Source organism: Equus asinus, chromosome 27 (genome assembly GCF_041296235.1).
Source record: "Equus asinus isolate D_3611 breed Donkey chromosome 27, EquAss-T2T_v2, whole genome shotgun sequence".
In the NCBI taxonomy this organism is placed as follows: Eukaryota; Metazoa; Chordata; class Mammalia; order Perissodactyla; family Equidae; genus Equus; species Equus asinus.
In genome coordinates, this window is record NC_091816.1 from 3,030,967 (window position 1) to 3,051,364 (window position 20,398).

The 20,398-nt window shown below is 51.6% G+C and overlaps 1 protein-coding gene across 1 annotated transcript in view; it reads left to right on the forward strand.

Moving 5' to 3' along the window:
• Positions 1-4,985: 4,985 nt before the first annotated feature.
• The window catches only part of SFRP1 (secreted frizzled related protein 1), a 45,781-nt gene continuing 30,368 nt past the window's right edge, over positions 4,986-20,398 (forward strand). The window contains exons 1-2 of the mRNA XM_014837754.3: positions 4,986-5,834; positions 10,948-11,025. Of these exons, the coding sequence (XP_014693240.1) occupies positions 5,291-5,834; positions 10,948-11,025 (622 nt within the window). The 5' untranslated portion in view covers positions 4,986-5,290. The remainder of the gene's footprint in view (positions 5,835-10,947; positions 11,026-20,398) is intronic.

Below are 20,398 nucleotides of genomic sequence, written 5' to 3' on the forward strand. Positions count from 1 at the left end.
AGGAAAGATTTTCCTTCCCTGCAGAAAGAGAGAACTATGGGAGTGATTCAGGCTTCCTGATTGCCTTGGTTCTCAGGAAACACAGTGCAAAAGTGGTGCTCAAGGGCTGTACCTCTCAGCCTGGGCAGTTCACATGACTGCCTCGCCTGACTCCCTGTTTATGCATTTATTGGGGTGGAAGGCCTTATTGAGCATGCTAGATGCTGGGGATGCAGGCATAAGGGGACAAAATAAGACAAGATCCTGGCCCTCCATGAGCTCACAGTCATGTACTCAAAAGGTCAACGTAAGTGCTGTAAGGAAGTGTGCACAGTGCTCCGGATGCAGGGCAGAGAGGGCAGTTAATCCGACTAGGAGGAGGAGGGGGGTGATGGGCCCAGAGGAGGTCAGGCAAGGCTGCCTGGAGGACGCAATGCTAGAAGGGATGAGTAGGTGGGTTTACCAGATAAAATACAGGATGCCCAGTTCAATTTAAATTTCCAATAAACAAGGAATAATTTATAGTATAAGTATATCCCATGAAATATTTGGGATATACTTATACTAAAAAAAAATTATTTCTCGTTCATTGGAAATTCAGATTTTACTGGGAATCCTATATTTTTATTTGTGAAATTTAGGAACCCTATGAGTTAGGGTTTGGAGGGTGTTATAAAGAAAACAGCATGTGCTGACAGCACGTGCAAAGGATGGGAAGCAAAGGAGGAGCTGTTGAGTTGGGAAAGTGCAAGTATGTTCCCGAGCTTGGAGACTGGGCTGGGCAGAGGGAGGGGTGGGAGGCGAGGCTATCAGGAGAGACTTTGGAGGGTAAGATCTGGATGTCCTACAGGAGTCTGGGTTTCTTCCTGTGGACAATCAAAAAGTCTGGAAGGGTTTTAATCAGAGAAATAGTCCATCAGATATTTTTGTTTCTATTTTAGAAGTCACGTTAAAAATATGCATTTTAGTTTTAGCTCTCCCCTGTCTGGAAGGTGGCATATAAATTCTACAATTTATATATTTATAAATAAATTGATATGTTTATAACTGAATACAAATTGCCAAGCCCAGTTTGACAGAGCCTCATCTGGAGAGTGAGCAGGTGGGTCCTCTGAGCAGTGGGCAGGGGCTGTGACCATAGCCTTGCCCTTCAGGGCATGGCTGACAGCATTTTCCCAAGCCCACTGCTGGTCAGTTAGGGTGGGCACTGATGCCAGGGTGGTCTAGTGAGTAAAGAAATTATAGGGAGCAGAGTTTCTCTTCAGGAAAGGAAGAACATTCTGAACCTGGTGGCTGTGTCCCAAAGAAGTGAAGGGGTCAGTGGTGGTGGCTGGGATGCTCAGCCAGCCCGATCAAGAATGGTGCAGAGGTTCAACGATACCGTATTGTACACTGAAAAATTTGTGAAGAGGGTAGATCTTATGTTAAGTGTTCTTACCACAATAAGAAATGATAATAATAAAGAAGGATGCTGTGGATGGATCCTTGTACGGGGCAGAGGTAGGGCTGGACTTTGCTTTCAACTCCGAAGTTTTCTGATTCTTCCCAGACATTCTGGAGCCCTAGACAGCAGGTCAGGTCAGTCCTTGGGTCGGAGGGGCTCAGGATCAACAAGGGTGGGCATGGTATTTGCACCTCCACAGAGGCAGAGCGGAGAAGAAGCTTGTCCAGGTAAGAACATTACCGTGCTTCACCATGTCTGGTACGGCACAGCACTCTAAACCTTTCAGACTGAAAGGTTTCAGTCCTGAAAGCCCAGCCACGTGCCCCACTGACACTAGATAAGGAGAAGGCACACATTTCATTTCATGAGGTAGCAGGGCAGAATTAATAGCTCTGATTTACAGATGAGAACTCTAAGGCCAGAGGGATGAAGTGCGAGTCACCCAGCCTGCGAGGAGCAGAACCGAGGCCTTACTCCATATTTCCTGACCCTGGACCAGAATGCTCTTCTCTGAATTGCACCAGACCCACCACCGGGCCACAGGCAGGAGGCACCCCTCCTGGCTGATGGAGAGGATGCTGAGTGTATCTTTGGCGAGTGTCATAAAAATCGGTGATGATGTGATAATAGATGAGAAAAGGAGGAATATGCTCAAAAGCACATCACCCCCCTCACACCCCTCCCCCCGCAAACAGTTTTTCTAGAAGAGAGCAGGAAGGAGATCTGGGTGGGATGAGGCCACCAGGTAGGCACCTGGGAGGCCTCTCGGTGACCCTGCTTAGTGACTTCTGTTCCTGGGTGGCAGTCAGCTTTGGGCAATGAAGGGACTGCAGAATGCTTCCTTAAGCTGCTGTCGTGAAGTAACAGGGAATGCACTTCCAATTTTCACGTGTAGGCCTCTGGCAGTGTGGGAAAATCAGAACTTTTTCAAAATGAAAAACACAAGTTTAAAGTTGCCTCTGCTCATTTAAGCCATTCAAGGAGGAATGTGCCTCCTGGCTCACTGCTCCCAAGCTTGAGATCCCTGGTTTCTAGGAGTTCTGTCATGTCAGTAACATGTTTAAAGACCTTTTGTTCTAGAACTTTCTCCTCTACACACACACACATTCTTGCCATTAGGGAAAAGGAGACTGGGCTTTGAAGTGCAAAGTTTTGACAATATGAAAAAGGACCAAAAGAAAAAAATCCTGTGTGCACCTCTAAAATATGAAGTCTTCAGGCTGTTCTGCCTGGTGGTGTTACACAGCACGCGAACTGACCGGCAGTGGGCAGTCATTCATCCAATTCCCAAGTGTGGGTTCAAGTCTATCAGTGGGACAGAGACCTAGAGTCCTTCCTTTCCAGCTGTGCCTCCAAGGAGCTAGAAATGTACGGGGTTAAGATTCTGGGGTCTTATTCCCACACTCCCCGTTTGTCCTTGAGACAATTGCGTCCCTGGTGTGCCCCAAGAGGCCTCTCCCTAAAGCAGGAAGACTATTTGGGGGTGGGGTGGTGAGTTGGGGGTTCAGAGTGATCAAAGTCAAAGAGGAATGACCAGTCAAGGCTAGGTCCTCCCAGGTATGGATTTGTGAAATTTACTCCTGACCAGATCTCCAGGACTGGTGGAGGTGCCGTCACCTGGACTAATTTCCAGCATTTTAATGGTGGACCGACCCAAGCCTTCCCACCATTTGGGGAAACTGTGCAAACGTGAGTGAGAGGTCAGCCAAGCCTGGATGCAGAGGTGAGAGGATGTTATCTAGTAACACAACTCCTTCCGAGGAGTGAGTAAACAGACACATTTGGCCTGGGACTGAGGGCCTGGCTGTAGGAGAGAAAAGGACCCCTACCAAACAGCTTTTTTCTCTAAATGCCCCTTGACTCAAGACACGGTTGCTGGGTCTCCTGCGGTCTATTCTCTGTGAGGAATGTCTTCCACAGCTTCCCTGGCTGAGCATTACCAATTGTTTGGAGATTAACCCTTTGCCAGCCAAAGTCTTGCTCTATCCCTCCAGCCCTTTCCCTCCTTCCGCCCCTCTTGCTCCGGCGCACCCTTCCTTACTTTGGGAGTGACAGAGAAGCTGACGGTCTGCAGACGCCTCCTGTGTGCACAGTCTCCGCGTGGGCGCGAGCGCTTTAAGAAAAGAGCCTTGCTTCCTCACAGACTCTAGGAGTTTTACTTGGAACCTGTCCATCAAGAAATTTGGTCTGCAGAGTCCAAAGCAAGCTTTCCCAGAGCTTTACAAACAAGCTGGCCCCGCAAGGCAGCGCCTCCTAGGGTGTCCGCCTTGAGCTCTAAGATCTGTGGCCCATTTGCCACATGGGGCAGTACCACACTCTCCAGATACGGTTTTCACATCCTTGGCCTGCCTCCACCCACACTTCAAGACACTAGCAGTGTGGAAGCCCAGCGAACTATATGAACTGCTTGCTGTTGACTGCTGCCCCTGGAGTCAGCCATGGTCACACTCCTGGCTTTCTGGATCTTGACCCTCCCTCCCAGGGTTTGTTGGAAACATACACAGAATTCCAGGACCACTGAGGTGGAGGGGGGCAGGGAGAGTTCTGTTCCTGCGGGCTGGATGAGAGGGCCAGGCTGTGTTTCTAATACTCTCCTGTGCCATCTGCCTTAATGGGGACCCTTGGTTTTTCACTTGAGGTTCCTGGGCCAGCTCTGAGTGTAGCATGTGTGCCCCAGTGATGGACTTGATATTTACACAAACCACGCTGATGAGTGCACATGTGTTTTTAATGTCTTGGCTTTCTACACCACAAACATGTCAATGCGTACATACGTGCACACACAGACGTTCTGTCGGGCTGCGACTTATGAGTAGGGTTTTTCCCTTTTTTTCCCTCTTTTTTCAACTGTCCTCTCAAAGCTAACACTTTTGTGAGCAATATTTCCAGCCACACTGAGCAACATTTACCTACTGCCTCCGGGGCTGTTTGAAGGCCGTCATCCGGTTGGCCCACCTGGAAAGGTACTACGTTTTTAAACCAGCAAACGGCCCTAACTACACCTTCCCTTGTCTTTGCGGGAGCCGAATCCGAAGAGCTGGGCGTTTAAAAGCAGCCCTCCGTCGCTTCAGCCTGCCTGAGTGCCGGTTTGTGGGCAACGGCCTTTGTACTGCAGCTACAGAGAACAAAACCGAGGGAGTGAGCTGCTCGTCTGGTGAGCTGCTGCGTGAAATTAGGAAAAAATATTTTAAAAAAGTTTTCATTATCTCACGGATTTCCAAATACTGCTAAGGTTCCTTTCTTTTCTGCGAGCCGACTCAAGTTAAACACAACCTTAAACTTTGTCTTTATCCACCCCGCACTTCGATCTAGTCTCTTTCTTTTTCCCCCTATTTTCTTTCGTTTCCTCCTACTTTTTTTTTTCTTCTCTTTCTTTCTTTTTTTGGTTCTGTTTTTTAAGGAGTGTTGACCTGTGTCTAGTTGTAGTAAACCGAACCCTCTTGCAAGTGAAGCGATTGGCTAATTGCGCCGGTGACTGACGTGCCGCCTGAGTGCGGCTCGCCGCGGCCGGGCGCTGATTGGCTGCGCGGGCGACTCCGAGGGCTTTGCAACAGGAGCGCCGGGCACTCGAGTCCTGCAGCCTCGGGAGCGGGAGCCGCGCGCAGCCCGCCCGCCCGCCGCGCGTCCGGGAGCCGGGCCGCCCTCGGGCCGCGCGCCCTCTCCCCGCGAGCTCCCGCCGCGCCGCGCGCCGCACGCCGAGGGCCGCCCCCGCCGAGCTCCGGGCAGGAGCGCGCGGCCGCCGGAGCCGGGCACGGGTGGGGACGGCGCCTTTTGTCCCCGGAGGTTCCTGCAAGTTTGCGGCGGGACGCGCGTGGGCAGGCGGCCGGGGCAGCCCCGACGTCGCGGGAGCGAGGGCGCCGAGCCAGCATGGGCAGCGGGCGCGGCGCTGGGGGCCGCCGCGGGGCCGCCGGGGGCGTGCTGCTGGCGCTGGCCGCCGGGCTGCTGGCCGCGGGTTCGGCCAGCGAGTACGACTACGTGAGCTTCCAGTCGGACATCGGCTCGTACCAGAGCGGGCGCTTCTACACCAAGCCGCCGCAGTGCGTGGACATCCCGGTGGACCTGCGGCTGTGCCACAACGTGGGCTACAAGAAGATGGTGCTGCCCAACCTGCTGGAGCACGAGACCATGGCCGAGGTGAAGCAGCAGGCCAGCAGCTGGGTGCCCCTGCTCAACAAGAACTGCCACATCGGCACCCAGGTCTTCCTCTGCTCGCTCTTCGCGCCCGTCTGCCTCGACCGGCCCATCTACCCGTGCCGCTGGCTCTGCGAGGCCGTGCGCGACTCCTGCGAGCCCGTCATGCAGTTCTTCGGCTTCTACTGGCCCGAGATGCTCAAGTGTGACAAGTTCCCCGAGGGGGACGTCTGCATCGCCATGACCCCGCCCAATGCCACCGAAGCCTCTAAGCCCCAAGGTAAGGCGGCCCCCTCCCACGCCCGCGAACCCCCGACCCGGGCGGGCGGGGAGCCGGGCACTGGCCGGGCTGCCGCGGGCGCTGCGGGAAAGCGCCAGCCACTCCGACCCCCGCCCAGCGCTCCAGCCCGGAGTTCGGATGTGCTCCCTAGAGGTTGCTTTCAAGCTGTGCAGAATGATTTTTAAAAGCTTCTAGTACGAACGAGGTGTCACTCAGCGCCCCTCCCGACCCAGGCGCCCCGGCCGCGGCGGCTGCGCGTGGGCCCCAGGCAAACACGGTCTGATTCCTGGGGGGCTTTTTCTGGGATCCAGTCCCGCTGTTTCCATCCCTGCAACAAGGCCTTACGCTCCAAAGAAAAGGAGAGCTCTTCTGTCCTCTGGGAGGGAACCAAGTCCCCATCGAAGGTTTTAACACCCGAGACGGGATGCCCCAGGAGGAAAACACCAAAACTCCTAACCTTAAGTGTAGAAAGCCCGAGAAAATGCTAAGGCCAGCTTTGTTTATTTCCATGGATTCGATGAGGATTTTTTGTTGTTGTTGTTCACAACTCTTTCCTTTGCTAGCCGTTCAGCCAAGTAGCTCCAGGACGGCTGCAGAACTGGCTGAGAAAAAAGTTTAGGAACTGGAGATTTCTGTTCCTCTGCCCCTTGCAGGGAACAGCCCGGGAGGGCTGGGGGTGGAGAATGTCTTCCTTCTCAGTCTTGCATACCCCCTGCTTCTCTCATTTACACACATCCTTGGGTAATTAGAAAGGTAAAAATGTAATTAGCTCATTGTTCATCTCTCCTTGGGGAGTGGGGATCCACAGATTGGAGACTTTCCTAACAGCCTGAGGGACAGCTGAAGTTCCTCTCAGAATCCCCTCCCACTTAAAGGGCAATTCTTGATTGGGAAGAAAAAAATCCCACAGACGCGAAACCCCCAAAAACCAAAACCGAAAAGAAAACAAGCCAGCAAAAGCCCAGCGTGGTGGCCTGACTTTCATAGTAGGGAATTCAACCCTGGCTTCTTCGGAAGCAGAGTTGAGGCTCAAAGATGCAGAGATAGTCAGAGATGGGGAGCCATACCCAGGTGCGCTTAGCCCAGCGGCGCTGTCCCAGGGCTTTTTGAGGAGGGGATTTAGGGTGGGGGGACCTGCTGCTCGCTGACTTAGCTTCTCTTGAGGTGACGCCAGGAAGAGAAATGTCCACAAAAGGGCGTGCTCCCCCAGAGTGAGGGTAGGGGTGGTGAGGGTGGCGGGGGAAGGGGCACCCTGAATTCTGAATGCTCTTGTTTATTCCAGGGAGGGAGGAGATCGGTCCCAAGTGAGCGCTGTTGGGTGGCGTGGGGCTGGCAGTGGGAGAGGCGGCAGCCTGCCTGCAGCAGCGGGGAGGTGGGGGGGCACTCTGCTCTCGGCTTCCTGGGGGTCTGCCCAGGGTTAACCGCGGGAAAGTGCAGCCCCTTGAGAGCGAGGGCTGAGCAGTGACCTACAGCTGACAAAGCACCTTGTGTTCTGTGCGCGTGGACCCTTCCCCTGCAGCCCGCAGGATTTTCCTTCTCTCCTTCCTCCACCGCCCGCCGAGGGGTTATTCCAGCCCTGCCCTGGGAGGCTGTGGCCAGCTCTGCTCCACCCCCACTTGTCTCTTCCTGAGACAGTCGGTGAACACAAAGTGGAGATCTTTAGGGGGGCATCTTCTGAAGGGAAGGTGGAGGGACAGGCTGGGCTGCCTACTTACGAAGGGGGAAGAGTCCTCTCAACCCAGCACCCCAAAAGGTTGGGATGGAGCAGTGGTGGGGTGGCAGAAACCAGGCAGTTGCTGCCTTCTGGAAGCCTTTTACTCCTTGGCTGCTGTTCGACTTGACTGCCATCTCCTCAGCCTGGGCCTCTGTGCCATCCTCCTCTCTCCCTCCCTCCAGGAGCGCTCAGGTAGTCAGTCACCCACCCGAGACCAGCTGCTTAACAAAGAAGAGCTCTGAGAGGACCAAGCAGGCGTGGGATGGGGAGCTGTCCTCCCCTCAGTATTTGTGGTGAGAGGCTCTCTCCTGAGACGTGACTTCCTCTGAGGCCACACGGCCATGAACTGTCAGCTGAGCACGGAGATGGGAGGGCTGTGTGTGTGTGTGTGTGTGTGTGTGTCTGTGTGTGTATGGAGGGGCAGGTGGAGACACACCAGACTGCCGGTCCTTGTAACCTTGTGGCTGGTGGCTCCAGAATAAGAACTGGTACTTTTGGACAGAACAAGCACACATGCACTACTTTTATTCTTTATTCTTTAAAATTAAAACTGAGTTTTCAGAGCAGTGCTGTATCTCTGAGTGATCTAGGCTGCGTTTTGTTCACATCCCTGGGCATGTACAGTTTTGGGGTATTGGGCAGGCCTTTGTGGCCACTTGTTATTAAAGATAAACTCTATAGTGAGAAATATGTCAGAAGACGCTTCCCGCCCCCCTCAAAAGCTGATGCCCAAGTTGCAGCAGCATCTGTTTTAGAACAAGCAATTGCTCTTTTTCCAGGAAAGTTATTTCTAAATCTTGCGCTCACATTAGACCTGTGCTCTCTGAGCCTGGTGAATGGTTGCACTCCCTCCCTGCCAGGTTTTACTAGTTCAAGTTGTGTGAGCAAGCACACCCTTTCAGTTCAGTTTTCTTGTTGTTTAGGCATGTTGTGCATTCATTCAGCTTGGCTGTTTTAGTCACAGATTGCAGAGGCCATGGTGCCCTCATTTCCCCCTAGAGGCTTTGTAGGATCCATTCTCTGTGTATTGAGGAGCTGGTCAGGGAAGACCTGTTGTGTGTGTGTGCGTGTGTGTGTGTGTGAGAGAGAGAGAGTATGTGTGTGCTTGTGTGTGTGAGTGTGTGCCTCTGTGCATGAGAGAGTGCTTGTATGTGTGTGTGAGTGAGACAGAGTATGCTTGTGAGTGTGAGAGAGAGGTGACCAGAGAATGTGCTGTGTGCATGTGTGTGCCCTGATTTTTAAAAAGTCACTTAATCTTGACTCCAGTATTGGATTTTCTCCTCTACTCCCCGTTAAATATTAATGAAACACAATACCTTTTAGTGTTTGGTTCCTTTGCTTGAAACGTTATTTTAGATACACCTTAAAACAGCGATCTAGTTCACTCAGCCGGATGACCGGGTGGATTTCTCCTGCTGAGGCAGCCTGCAGGGCCCCAGGGACAGTCCGGAGGGGGTGCAGATTAATATTGCATTACACATTCCTTCCTTCTCTGGATCAGACTGCTCCGGAGTCAGCTCTAAGGAAAGTGAGTTGGGGAAGGCCATGTTGAGAACACACAGGGCTCGCCCCAGTGAGCTGCTGCCACCCTGAGAGGTGCTGAGGCCTCTTGAGTGGACTGAGGAAAACGCCCTGCAGTGTATAGCGCCGTCGGAACTCAGAGTGTCCAGCGGAGATGATGTGAGTGTGTGGAGGGGGTGGAGACCTGGTGTTTACATTCCAACAGCCCTGGCCCTGCTACTTGTTTGGTCAAGATTATATTCATAGAACCTCGCAATGTGATGACTTCCACTTTTTTTAAATAACCCAAACAAGGAAAATCTCAAAGCACAGTTTACTCTCCCAATATAGGTAACATGGTCCTTCCCATATTGCAGAACTTCCCTGTTTTTCTCCCCGTGGAAGCGAGACACTACTTGTGGAGCCCAGTCTCAAGTTCTGGGTGAAAAATACATTTCCAACATCTGGGCCAAAAGACAGTCACACAATCTTCTGCTTGGAGGGGGGCAATGGTTCTTGCTGCACTCAGACTCTGGATGGGTTTTGGCCCTGGGTACAGAGAAAAGGTGGGAGAGGAGTCTGTCCATAAAGACTAAGGTGAGTGGTCTCTCCTGGGCCACGCAGGGACCCTGCTTGGAAGTGAGCAGTGGTTGTGCATCATCTCCCCACTGTTGCTAGCCTGCTGGCCAGCTGTGGACCAGCCGTGTCCTGGGATTGGCCTGGGAGGGCTGCGCAGCTCCCTCCTTGTCATCCATCATGGAGGCTTTGCCCATTTCACTGAGCTGTGGAGAGGAGAGGGGAGGAAGAAGATGAAGAGCCTTATATCTGAGCAGAGGTCGCTCAGCACACCATCCTGCCTTGGGGTGACTTTCCTGTGCTTCTCAGCTCCAGGCTGTGCTGTGCCAGGAATGGAGTGTTCTTAGAACGTGCTAATGCTTTTCTGGATCATAGATGAAACTCCAAGTTGTTTGATGGACGATGATGGTGATGATGACGATAATGATGGTGGTGATAAGCCACCTCACCCTTCTGGGGATTCCACTGTACCACTTTCTCCCTGCCCTTCTCTGGCGGCACTTTATCTCCCAGGGGTCCCTCCAGCATTGGCAGCATCTGGGCTTGGAGGAGGCCTCTGAAACCTCCTGCCCCCGCAGCTTAGCTGCCTCCCAGTGGCCCTCCTGCCAGCCACACACACACCTCCTCTTCAAAGCACTTCACAGTGTTATGAAAACGCCTCCAGAGGGTTGCTCCCTGTCCAGCTCTGTCCTCCCATTTGGCAGCTCTTGCTAGTGTGGCCCCCAGCCCCCACCCAGCTGCTCCTGCGTCCCGCCCCTGCAGGAATCTACTGCAACAGCCCTTGGGGAGTGGGGTGTCCAGGGCCTGAAGTTGGAGTTTAGGGGTCTGGCTAAGTTTCTTTTTTGGCTCCTAGAGATCCAGTCAGATTGACCTGTTATCCTCATGGGAGTTTGAGAATGGGAAGGGGGTAGGAATCAGGGCGGGTAGTTAAAGGAAGGGGGAGGGAGAAAGAACAGGAAACAACTGTAGCGGATGTGTTTGGTTTACAAGTCAGCTTTTCCCGGGGACCCAGCACACCCCATCAAGCCACACTTCATGGGACCTGCCCCACCCAGCCCCAGATAGTGTTGGTTTAAATAGCTGTGCCATATTCAACAACTCTGGCCCCCAGATTTTCAAGAAACTGTATGTCTGTTGATGGCTTTAGGTCCTGGCCTCAAGGACTCTTCTTTTCAATTCTCGGGTTGTCCTTCAGAAATTCCAGTAGACTGTTAACTGCTTTCAGCCTGGTCCCGGGGTTGATCTCTTCCGCAGGGGTGGTTCCTCCCTGCCCCTCCACCCCCTCAACTCACAGCTCCTGTTTCTCTCCCTTTCTCGTCCTAGGCACAACGGTGTGTCCTCCATGTGACAACGAGTTGAAATCTGAAGCCATAATTGAACATCTGTGTGCGAGCGAGTTTGGTAAGAAAGCATCCCTGGCCGCCTCGGGGAGGTTTGGCCTCCCTAGTTCCTCTTGGTCCGTGTCCCTGATAAACAGAGAGCCTGTTGATGCGTCATTTTGGAGCTTTGTATTCTCTACCTGCGCCCCCGCCGAATGGCTGCTTTCTCAGGCAGATGGAAGGCTCACTGTTGTGGGAACTGGCCTGGTGTTACTAAGTCAGACTTTGTTTCTGCCCTGCTGTGTGGGGGATCACTGGATAGGTTTTGGGGGCCCTTCTCTAGGAGTGGAGGAGGCAGACTCGGGGGTGAGTGGAGAGGAGCTTGGGGAAAACACCACTCCCTGAACGCTCCAGGAGGTACAGCGGGCAGCCTGGGCTGGGCTTCTCTCCGCACTAGCTCTCTTTCCATCCACCCCTAGGTGTCAGCACCCCTCTACCCAGGACCTGAAATGGCTGATGGCGGGTGCCTTCCCAAGGGAGGGGGAGAGTCCAATGCTTAGGGCATTCAGAGGAGGGGCCCCTATCAGGTCCTTTCAGGCAAGGAAGGTTGACATCGCCACTGTCAGGGGATTTCTCTCCTTCTTCCCAAATTACTCCCAGCTAAGAGGGAATTCTGAATGAGCCTTTCCAGCCCATGGAAGGGCTGGATGTGGCCTGGGGAGCAGATCTCAGGTGGCCTTTCAGGGCAGGACCCTTGTAGTTGGCCCCACAGGAGACCCGGGCTCCAGATACCCTGGGAGTCTCTCCTCTGGGAAAAGTAAACCGCACCTCTGTGAAGGGCCGGCTCCCTCGCCCCTGCCTTTGTTTCATATGGAGGCCGAGGAGTGGCTCGGGCCAGGCCCACTTTGCCCAAGGACAGGTTCAGCCTGATGCTGAACAGGGCGTTTGTCATGATCCTGCGCTGTGTCCCTGAGGCTGGATTTCTTACAGAATTCTTATCAGGAAAAGCAGAATGGTAGGTAATGTGAGTCTTTATGTTCATTCAGGCTACCTACTCCGTGTTTTCATTAACCAGACATTAAATAACATACACAAAAGGGCCTTGTTCTGGCAAAGTGCCATGTCTGAATGAGCCGCACACATGTGCGCGCACACGCGGTTGAGGGAAATTGTACATGTGACAGATCTGTTCTCAGGGTACTTGTCGTGGTGACTGAAGGGGAAAGTTGGAGAATTCAGACCCTTTGCCACGGCGAGCTTCTTGAGGATGGATGTGTTTTGCTTGCCTTGTCTCTGCACTCAGTGTCTCTGTTTCCCTCCTCTGTTCTTGGTGGAGGACAGCAGGACCTCCAGGAAGATGTGGCCTACTCTGCATTTTGCTGCTTGTGTTTGAGGCACACCCTTTTTCTTGTTGCCGTTTTAAAGGAACTCAAATAACATGGTAGCAGGCACCTGCAGTGATGTGTGCACACACTGATACCCTCGCCTCTAACAGTGGGAACGTTTGCCTCCTGATGGCGCTCTTGCTTCCTCAGCAGGTGCTGAAACCCAGCTTGGCCTGGTGGGTCTCCTCCCGTACAGTCTGCGGGAGCACAGCCCCACATTGCCTTCATGCCTGGCTCTTCCTCCCCCATGGGCTTGGGACTCCTTCCCAGAGATGCATTAGAACAGAAAAAAGGGATGTAAATCACCTCTCTCAGAAATCCTGACTAGAAGCCTTTTGCTGCATGGCTGGCGCAGGAGGAATCTGTTCAGATACGGCTCTGACCCTGAAAGTTCCTTATGAGGGACGACTGAGGGGCTGCTTCTAGATTTCATGGATCCTCTTCAGAGATTGTAGATCCCCACACTCATTTTTAGAAGTTGGCCCACTGACATTTCAGCAAATCCAGGAAATCATGTCAGAGTAAACTCTGAAAGGTAATAGCTTAGCTGATGTTTTATGCTCATATGATTTCTGTCAGGTTCGGCTCCTGAGGGAAGCGTGATGGGAATCCCTGAGCTGACTGTGAGGAGGTGACTGGCAGGGCAGCCTTCCTTTTGAGGTGACTGGCAGGGCAGCCTTCCTTTCGGGGAACTCGGATTCAGTGTATCGCATCATTTGTCGATTCACGGATCCATTCATTCAATGTTTCTGGAGTGCACAGTACTGTGCTAGATGCCGTATCCAAAAATACTTACCTAGGATAAATTAAAATTTAATTTAAAAAGTTTTTTTAACCCTGACCAAACAGTCGTCAGTGATTTCCTAGAGAATCGTGGAGTCGTTTTCTAACTCACCGGCTGAAGAGGGGGCTGTAGGAGCTCAAGGCCGAAGTTAATGTTAAGGAGCTGTGAGAAGAGAATCCATGTCTCTGTGCTCAGAATCTTTTTTGGGAACTTACCAGCCTGAACCTGTCGTTGGGTCTCCTTTCCACTACCTCAGTCGCCCACCAAAATTCTGGCAACCGGGGGCTTTGTGGCAACTAGTTAAATAGAGACATTCCCTGGACGTGGGCTGAAGACACAAGGCTTGGGAAAGAATTCGAATCTGGAAGGTTGACCTTCTGGTGTAGGGCAAGGGCCTAAAGGGTGCTCAGGTAACTCACCTAGGGATGGACAGCCTTTCCCCACTGCATAGGCACCTGCGAAGTCAGCAAGCCGCCTGCTGCCTGCCTGTAGGAGGGAGCAATCTATCTTGTTTTAATAACCAATCAGGTCTTGGTGATTCTGAGTGATCAGCTGTTTGGGACTGTGTTTTTTTCAGTCCTGAGATTATTTTCTTCTTGAGTTCATAGAACTTTTGAGTTCTCTTGGACCCGATGGGTCATCTTATCCCATCCACTTATTTCATAAATAGGGCATCTGACTTTCCCAGCTGGCGTTTGTTTCCTCTCTGTCATACCGCCTCCTCACGTAGGAGAAGATGAGCAGTCACTGGGTTTTGCCACGGAGGCGTGGGTCTCCTCAGCATGGGTGTGCTGCGTGCCAGGCTTCTTTGATCTGGATGCGGGAGAGACTTTTTGGTTTTTTGTTTGTAATGTTCTTATAAGGCAATAAATAGGATTTTTTTCTCTCTCTCTGCGGGGGCTGAGCTTAGCTCTGCCCTTCTCAGCACCCTGGAGAATGCAGCCTTGTTGGGAAACTTGTTTCCTACTTTAGTTCATTTCAAGTGAGGGAGGCAGTCAGCCACACTGATGGGATTCAGTTAGGGAACAAAGAAATTCAGCAATGCAAGCTGACACATAACAGAGGAGAAAAAGAATGTTTTATTCCCTACTCCAGGGATAAAACTTTGCATTAAGTGGCCCTGACATCCCTGGTGGGAAGACATCAAGTTGTTGGAAGGCTCTCTGTGAGCCGCAGGAACAAGGGGTGCGTTCCTTCTGGGTCAGCATGCACACTTGCCCTCCTGCCAATGCATCCGTGGACTCCTGCAGCCTCCGTGGAGCTGGTCATACCCATTACCTCCTTCCCGGGCAGTGCATTTTTAACTGTCTGGCAGGTCTGCTTGGCCACTAGTCTCTCCACCCCCGCACTGTACCCCCTCAGTTCAGAGCACATTTTTTCCCCCCAACAGGGAAAAACATCAGTAGAAACACCTGTGTGCTGATGCTCAGGAATGCAGCTGAATCAGCCCGGATCAAGCACCAGATGTGGGAAAGCCAAAAGTTAGATGGTGCAAAGTCTCCGAATTCAACCTGGTGGCCAGCCTGCCTGCGGTGCTTCAATTAGGACGCGCTGCTCTGCTTTTTGTCCTCGTTCTGATTTTCCTGCTATCCAACAACCGGGGGCTGCTCTTTTCTCTTAAACAGGCCAATGTAGTAAATGTAAGCTGCCGCTCTGATGATCCTGCTGTCGACAGCTCAGTGCCACAGCCGTCTTTCCTGCAGGTTCGCTTATCCAGGGATGTGAGGATCTGATGTCTAATTGCTGAGGTTAGGACTCCGCCTCTGGCCACTGTCCCTCGCTTCTTCTCCAGTATCTGTAAACACCCTTAAGCTTTTCTGGAAATGTGTGTGATGATATACTTCTGCTAAGGCATTTCAGAGCTTCCTCTTGTACGGGCTTCTCCAGTTTTTTGAGCTTGAGAGTTCAGGTGGCAACTTTTTTAGCCTGGTATTTTCTTGCTGTGGAAAAAGATTTCTTTGCCCCTAGAAATTTTCCTTGCCTTCTGGAAGGATTTTTTTTCCTGTTTATATGTTTCCCCTAAAGAGTAAAACCATACTTTGCAACACTAAAATGAGTCAAATAGGAATGAAAAAAATTCAGCTCTCACTGTTAGCATTCGGGAATATTTCCTAGAAGAAATATTTTCAGAGGCTCCCGAACCTTCACTAGCCCTGTTCTCGTTCTGCTTCACTCTTCTTTCGAGGTGTCTTGGCTGTGCTGCTGTTGGGAGGCACAATGTTTTGCTCTGAAGTGCAGTTTGATCTCTTGCAAAAAGCAGGTTCAACCTTTCCAAACTAAACCTTGGGTTTCCTCCTGCCAGTGAGGTGTCTGGCTGCCAGCACCGTAGCCGCAGCATCTGTAGGCACTTGGGAGCAGAGTTTGTATCGTGTACCCTGTTTTACCTAATATACGAGGCTCATTAACTGTGAGATGCACTACTTGTTTTGTACCACTGACAAAGAAAACACACGTCATGTTAAAATGTGAAGATAATCTGTGTCTTAGAATGAACAAAACAAGGCCTGTTTGTACTTAAATAGTCTTTGGCACAGCGTCTTATATTTTTAGGCATAAAATAAAAGTTTGTCAGATAAGTCCATGAATGACAAGGGATGACAGGGCTATGGCAATTGGACTTCCTTTTTAATAAAAGGAGAAAGCTCTTTTCCAAGTGGATATGCACAACTTGTTTATTAAGTTCAAGGAAAACTTCATGCCCTGTTTTGGGTGATTGTGTATGTGTATACGTAAAAAAAAAGCCCTAACATCCAGAAATCTAGTTCAGTCAAAGTAAAATTAAATAGACATGGGAGAAGGAACTGTTACCCCTGGTGGAATCGGCAGGCTGAAAACAAGTGGTTTTTATTGTCACTGAAGATCTCTAAATACGTATTCCATCCACAGATCTGTAAATACTTGGAATGAGTTGTTATGGCATTTCATGTGTGGGAAAATGTGGGACTGGCGCTTTAATGCACCGGAAGAGTAACTCTGAGCGCGCGGCCGGCCTCCCGTTCTGAGTGCTCATCCCGTGCGTGGGTTGGGCTGTGCAGTGCAGAGACCATGGCTGAAGCTGAACCTTCGAAGCTGTCCAGTTGGCCGGGTGAGTTGTGATGTCAGTTTCTGCTCCCCCACGGTCTCGGATTAGAGAGTTCCTGAGCGGGCCCCAAATCTGGGGTCCTGGCCAGAGGAATCAGGCCCTGGGCAGTTTGGGCCGAGATCACATGGGGAGCACTTTGCACTCTGAAGCCATGTTGAAGAACACAAGGAAAAGCTGGGAAAAGAGCCAGATTTCCCCCTCCGGTGCGGATGGTACACCCTATCTCCACCTGTAATTCTTTCGTGGCTGTAACTGTGGCAGGAAGATGCTTCGATAAGGCAGACGTCAACAAGAAACGCTGTTCTGTGCGTCTTTGAACCTATAAAAGCACGTTGAAGCCTGGGGAGGGGACAGAACCCAGGACCCACGGAGGGGCACAGCGTCCTCTGGGCCGAGTGCAGTCCTCCCCCTGTCGCTGTGTGCACGCCCTGCAGCACTGGGCCAATCTCCTAACCTCCGCAGGCCTCAGTTTCCCTCTGTGAAATGGCACCTCGTACCCAGGTGTCGGTTCTGGGGAGGAGCAGACGAGATGGCATGTGAGGAGGCCGGCTCTGGGCCGCACACAGGCTGCCTCATTCCAGGTGCACTTCAGGGGCGAAGCAGCCCAGCTTTCTGTCCTGGGCAGGTGAGGCCTCCCTTCCTGGCGCTCACCGAAGGATCAAGGGGTGCAGCCAGGGACTCTCTGTCTTCTGCTCTCAGCATATTTATTGAAATCTTTCCTGAACCTTCTGTTTTTAGCCCTTGCTCCTCCTCCTGTCTTGCTAGAATAACTGCTTTTCTTTGTCCTAAGACAGATGTAGGTGTGGGCACGGCTGATTTAGGATTGTCTGACGCGTGACTTCTCCCTCTTTGTGGTTAAGTCCAGCTCTGACTAGGTTTTTCCTTGGGATGGTCAGTTGCTAACCGGTGTGGTCTGGGTGTCCTTTGAAGTCCTGTCCACCCTCGATTCTGTGAGTCTCTGGTTGTGATTTGCCCTGCCCCAGCCCTCCTGCCTAGGCGTCCTTATCCTTTTTTAAAATTTATTGTGGTAACATATATATAACATCAGGGCCTGCCCCGTGTCTGAGTGGTTAAGTTCCTGCGCTCCGCTTTGGCGGCCCAGGGTTTCACTGGTTCGGATCCTGGGCGTGGACATGGCACCGCTCATCAGGCCATGCTGAGGCGGTGTCCCACATGCCACAACTAGAAGGACTCACAACTAAAAATACACAATTATGTACCAGGGGACTTTGGGGAGAAAAAGGAAAAATAAAATCTTTAAAAAAATATGTACATAACATAAAAGTTACCATTTTAACCATTTTTAAGTGTACAGTTCTGTGGCATTAAGTACATTCACATTGTTGTGCAACCATCACCACCATCCATCTTTGGATATTTTTCATCATCCCAAAATGACGCTCTGTATCCAAAGACTAACTCCCCATTCCCGGCTCCCCAGCGCCCAGAAACCACCGTTCTTTCCGTTCCTGAGTTTGACTGGTCTAGGTACCGCATATAAGTGGAATCATGCAGTATTTGTCCTTTTGTGTCTGGCTTATTTCACTTGGCGAAATGTGGTCCTTATCATTTGATGTATGTATAAACTATCATGGAGAAGGGAGCAAGAGCGGTTTGCCTTCAAGCCCACCTCTGTTCTCTGAAGCTTTCCTGGGGCAGGGCAGAGAAAGGCCAGTGAGGGACGAGGCGGGATCGGGGGTCCTTCACAGCCCACACAAGCAGCACATTTCTTTGGGTGTTGTGTTGCTCCTCAGTACCCATTTGTCGTTCTGAAGATATGCTGAGCTGAATGTGACCTCAAAGATCAGCCAGTCTAAGCTCTCATCGTACAGATGGAGGACAATAAGACTCAGATAAAGGAGTTAGTCATCTGGTTGCCCCAGGCCACTCTGCCTGGCATCCCTGACAGTCTTTGTTTCACCAGCACTTACCTGGGTAGCCAGTCCAGATTCCATACCCTCCCTCCTTCATGTCCTCTCATGCCCGTCCCATTCCCATCCTGCCAGGACTGGGAGAGCCAGCTCCCTGGGCAGGGGCCATCGGCTGCTCTTTCACTCCTCTCAGTTTGTGGGATACAGGAGGATTGCGGTCTGTGCCTGACACAGGGGCAGCGCTCAGCACTCGCTGATCTCTCTCTGTGGCGGGCCGGCAGTGGAGTGGAGTAGAAGGAACAGAGGCTTTGGGCCACACAGACTTGGATGAAATCCCAAGCCTATAGGCTGAGTGACCAGGAGGAAGTCTGTCAACCTCCCAGAGCCCAGCTCCTCACTTGCAAAATGTGGTTGATGATTCCTGTGTTACTGTGCTGTGGGGAGAATGGAACTAATCAAGTGTGTACGGTTCTTGGGCACGATGGCTCCTCAGTCCGCAGTGATTATCTCTTCTTATTTGAAAGAATTGTTTCAGCGTGGAGATTAGTCTAGGTGGGAGGATGCTAGCACTAATGAAATCAGCTTCTTTGGCAAAAAAATTTTAGGAAATGGAATGGCATGGCCTCGTTAATTCTCTGGTTAACAGAAGATTAACTGAAGAAGCCTTTCTACAAAAGCCCACTTAGACAAACTGTAAAAGCTCTATGCAGCTTCAAGGTGCTATGGTTAAAAAACCAAAACAAACCCAAACACAGCCCAGACCCGGCAAACTGAAAACCACCCTGTCTACACTGGCCGTGTTAGCGAGATGACATCCTTAAGTCCTTGTGAAACTGGAAGTCATTGGATGGCTCTCACTGCGGAGCTCCCACTGGGGCTAGGCCAGCTCCCTGACACGCCCACGGAAGCTTTCCTTTTGTGTTTTTGTGTGTTGTAGAAATTTTGTTTTTAATCCGAGTTTTTCTACTCACAGTTTTTTTGGGTCTGTTTGAGAGAGATGTTCGATTCTGCGTGGCATCCTGCCCTCTGCCCTCCCCTTTCCTCGAGCCCCATCTCCAGGGCAGTTTTCACTCTCTTTTCCAACAGCTGCCTGGTGAGGTTTGTGACACGTGCTCCCTTTAACCAAAACACAGGCTATATGCAGAAGAATTGAACATTTAAATATTGGTAAGTTTTGTCCAGTTTTGCAGAAATGAGCCAGAAGCTCCAATCTGTATTTTTTTTTAAAGGAGAACAAATGGCCACAGAAATGTCAGGCCCCCGCCCTGCCTCAGCCTGCTCGCAGCAGCTAATTAAACATGCATTAGCTTTGGAAGGCTTCTCAAAGGCCTATAGATTGCGCTTGAAATCCTTGTTTAGTCTTTCAGGAACACTGTCACACAGATGATTTATCAAAGAAAGTTGTTTATCTGGCAGTAAAATAAACTCTGGGCCTGTTCAGACTAAAATTTCCCGTGAATTTCTACCAAGGTAAACACTGGTAACTGGCAGGTTGCAAATTCCGTGTGAAAGCCAGACACGTACAATAAATATTTGAGCTACGGCTTTGCTGTGTAAGAGGCTCAGCCTGTCACTGGCACTGTCACTCCCGCTGTGCCTGGGAGGACCTGGTCCTGCAGCCTGGCCGGCCGGGCCACCAGGAGCAGGGACCGGCAGGCCTGTGTGTGCTGGAGCCGCCCCTGGCTTGAGTGTCACTTAGGGCTGGCACCGGGGACTTCCTGGTTCAGAGGGGGTCAGCCTCGGGATGGCTTCCCTCAGCATCCCACAAACAGCCTGTGATGAGTTATGAGGGAAATGAACCATAAGCGGCCAGCTTCGGTTTCTTTGAAAACAGACACTTGTTGAACCAAAGTGGCAGGGGGCTGAGGTGTGTTGAGTGCTGTGGGAGCTGGGGCCAGGGCGTGGTGGCAGGGGTCAAATCACCTTGTGAATGCTGCTGAGCTTGAATTATCGTGGCAGAAAGTGCTGCTGATGCTTCCCCAGGGTCTCTGGCTCGGCTTGGTGGTGGTCGTGAGAGATCCACGGAGGAACGCTGCCGTGGGAAGTGCCCAGCACGTGTGCGAGGGAGTGAGGGAGGGAGGGAGCGAGTGGACAAATGAATGGTGATGATGGAAAGGAGGGGAAATAAAGCCTTCCAGGTCTTTCAGAGGAAGATACTGCTGTCATTGTTTATAGTGGCTTTTCAGGGAGCGGCTGCTGAGTCATAAACTGCTTGTTCTCAGACAGTCCCTGTCCCAGAGGCTGGAGCTTCAGGATCACCCTGGCCTTGGCCGGGTCCTTAGTGTGGGACTGTGTTTAAAGGTGTTCATGGATACATTCCATAACTTAGGCCC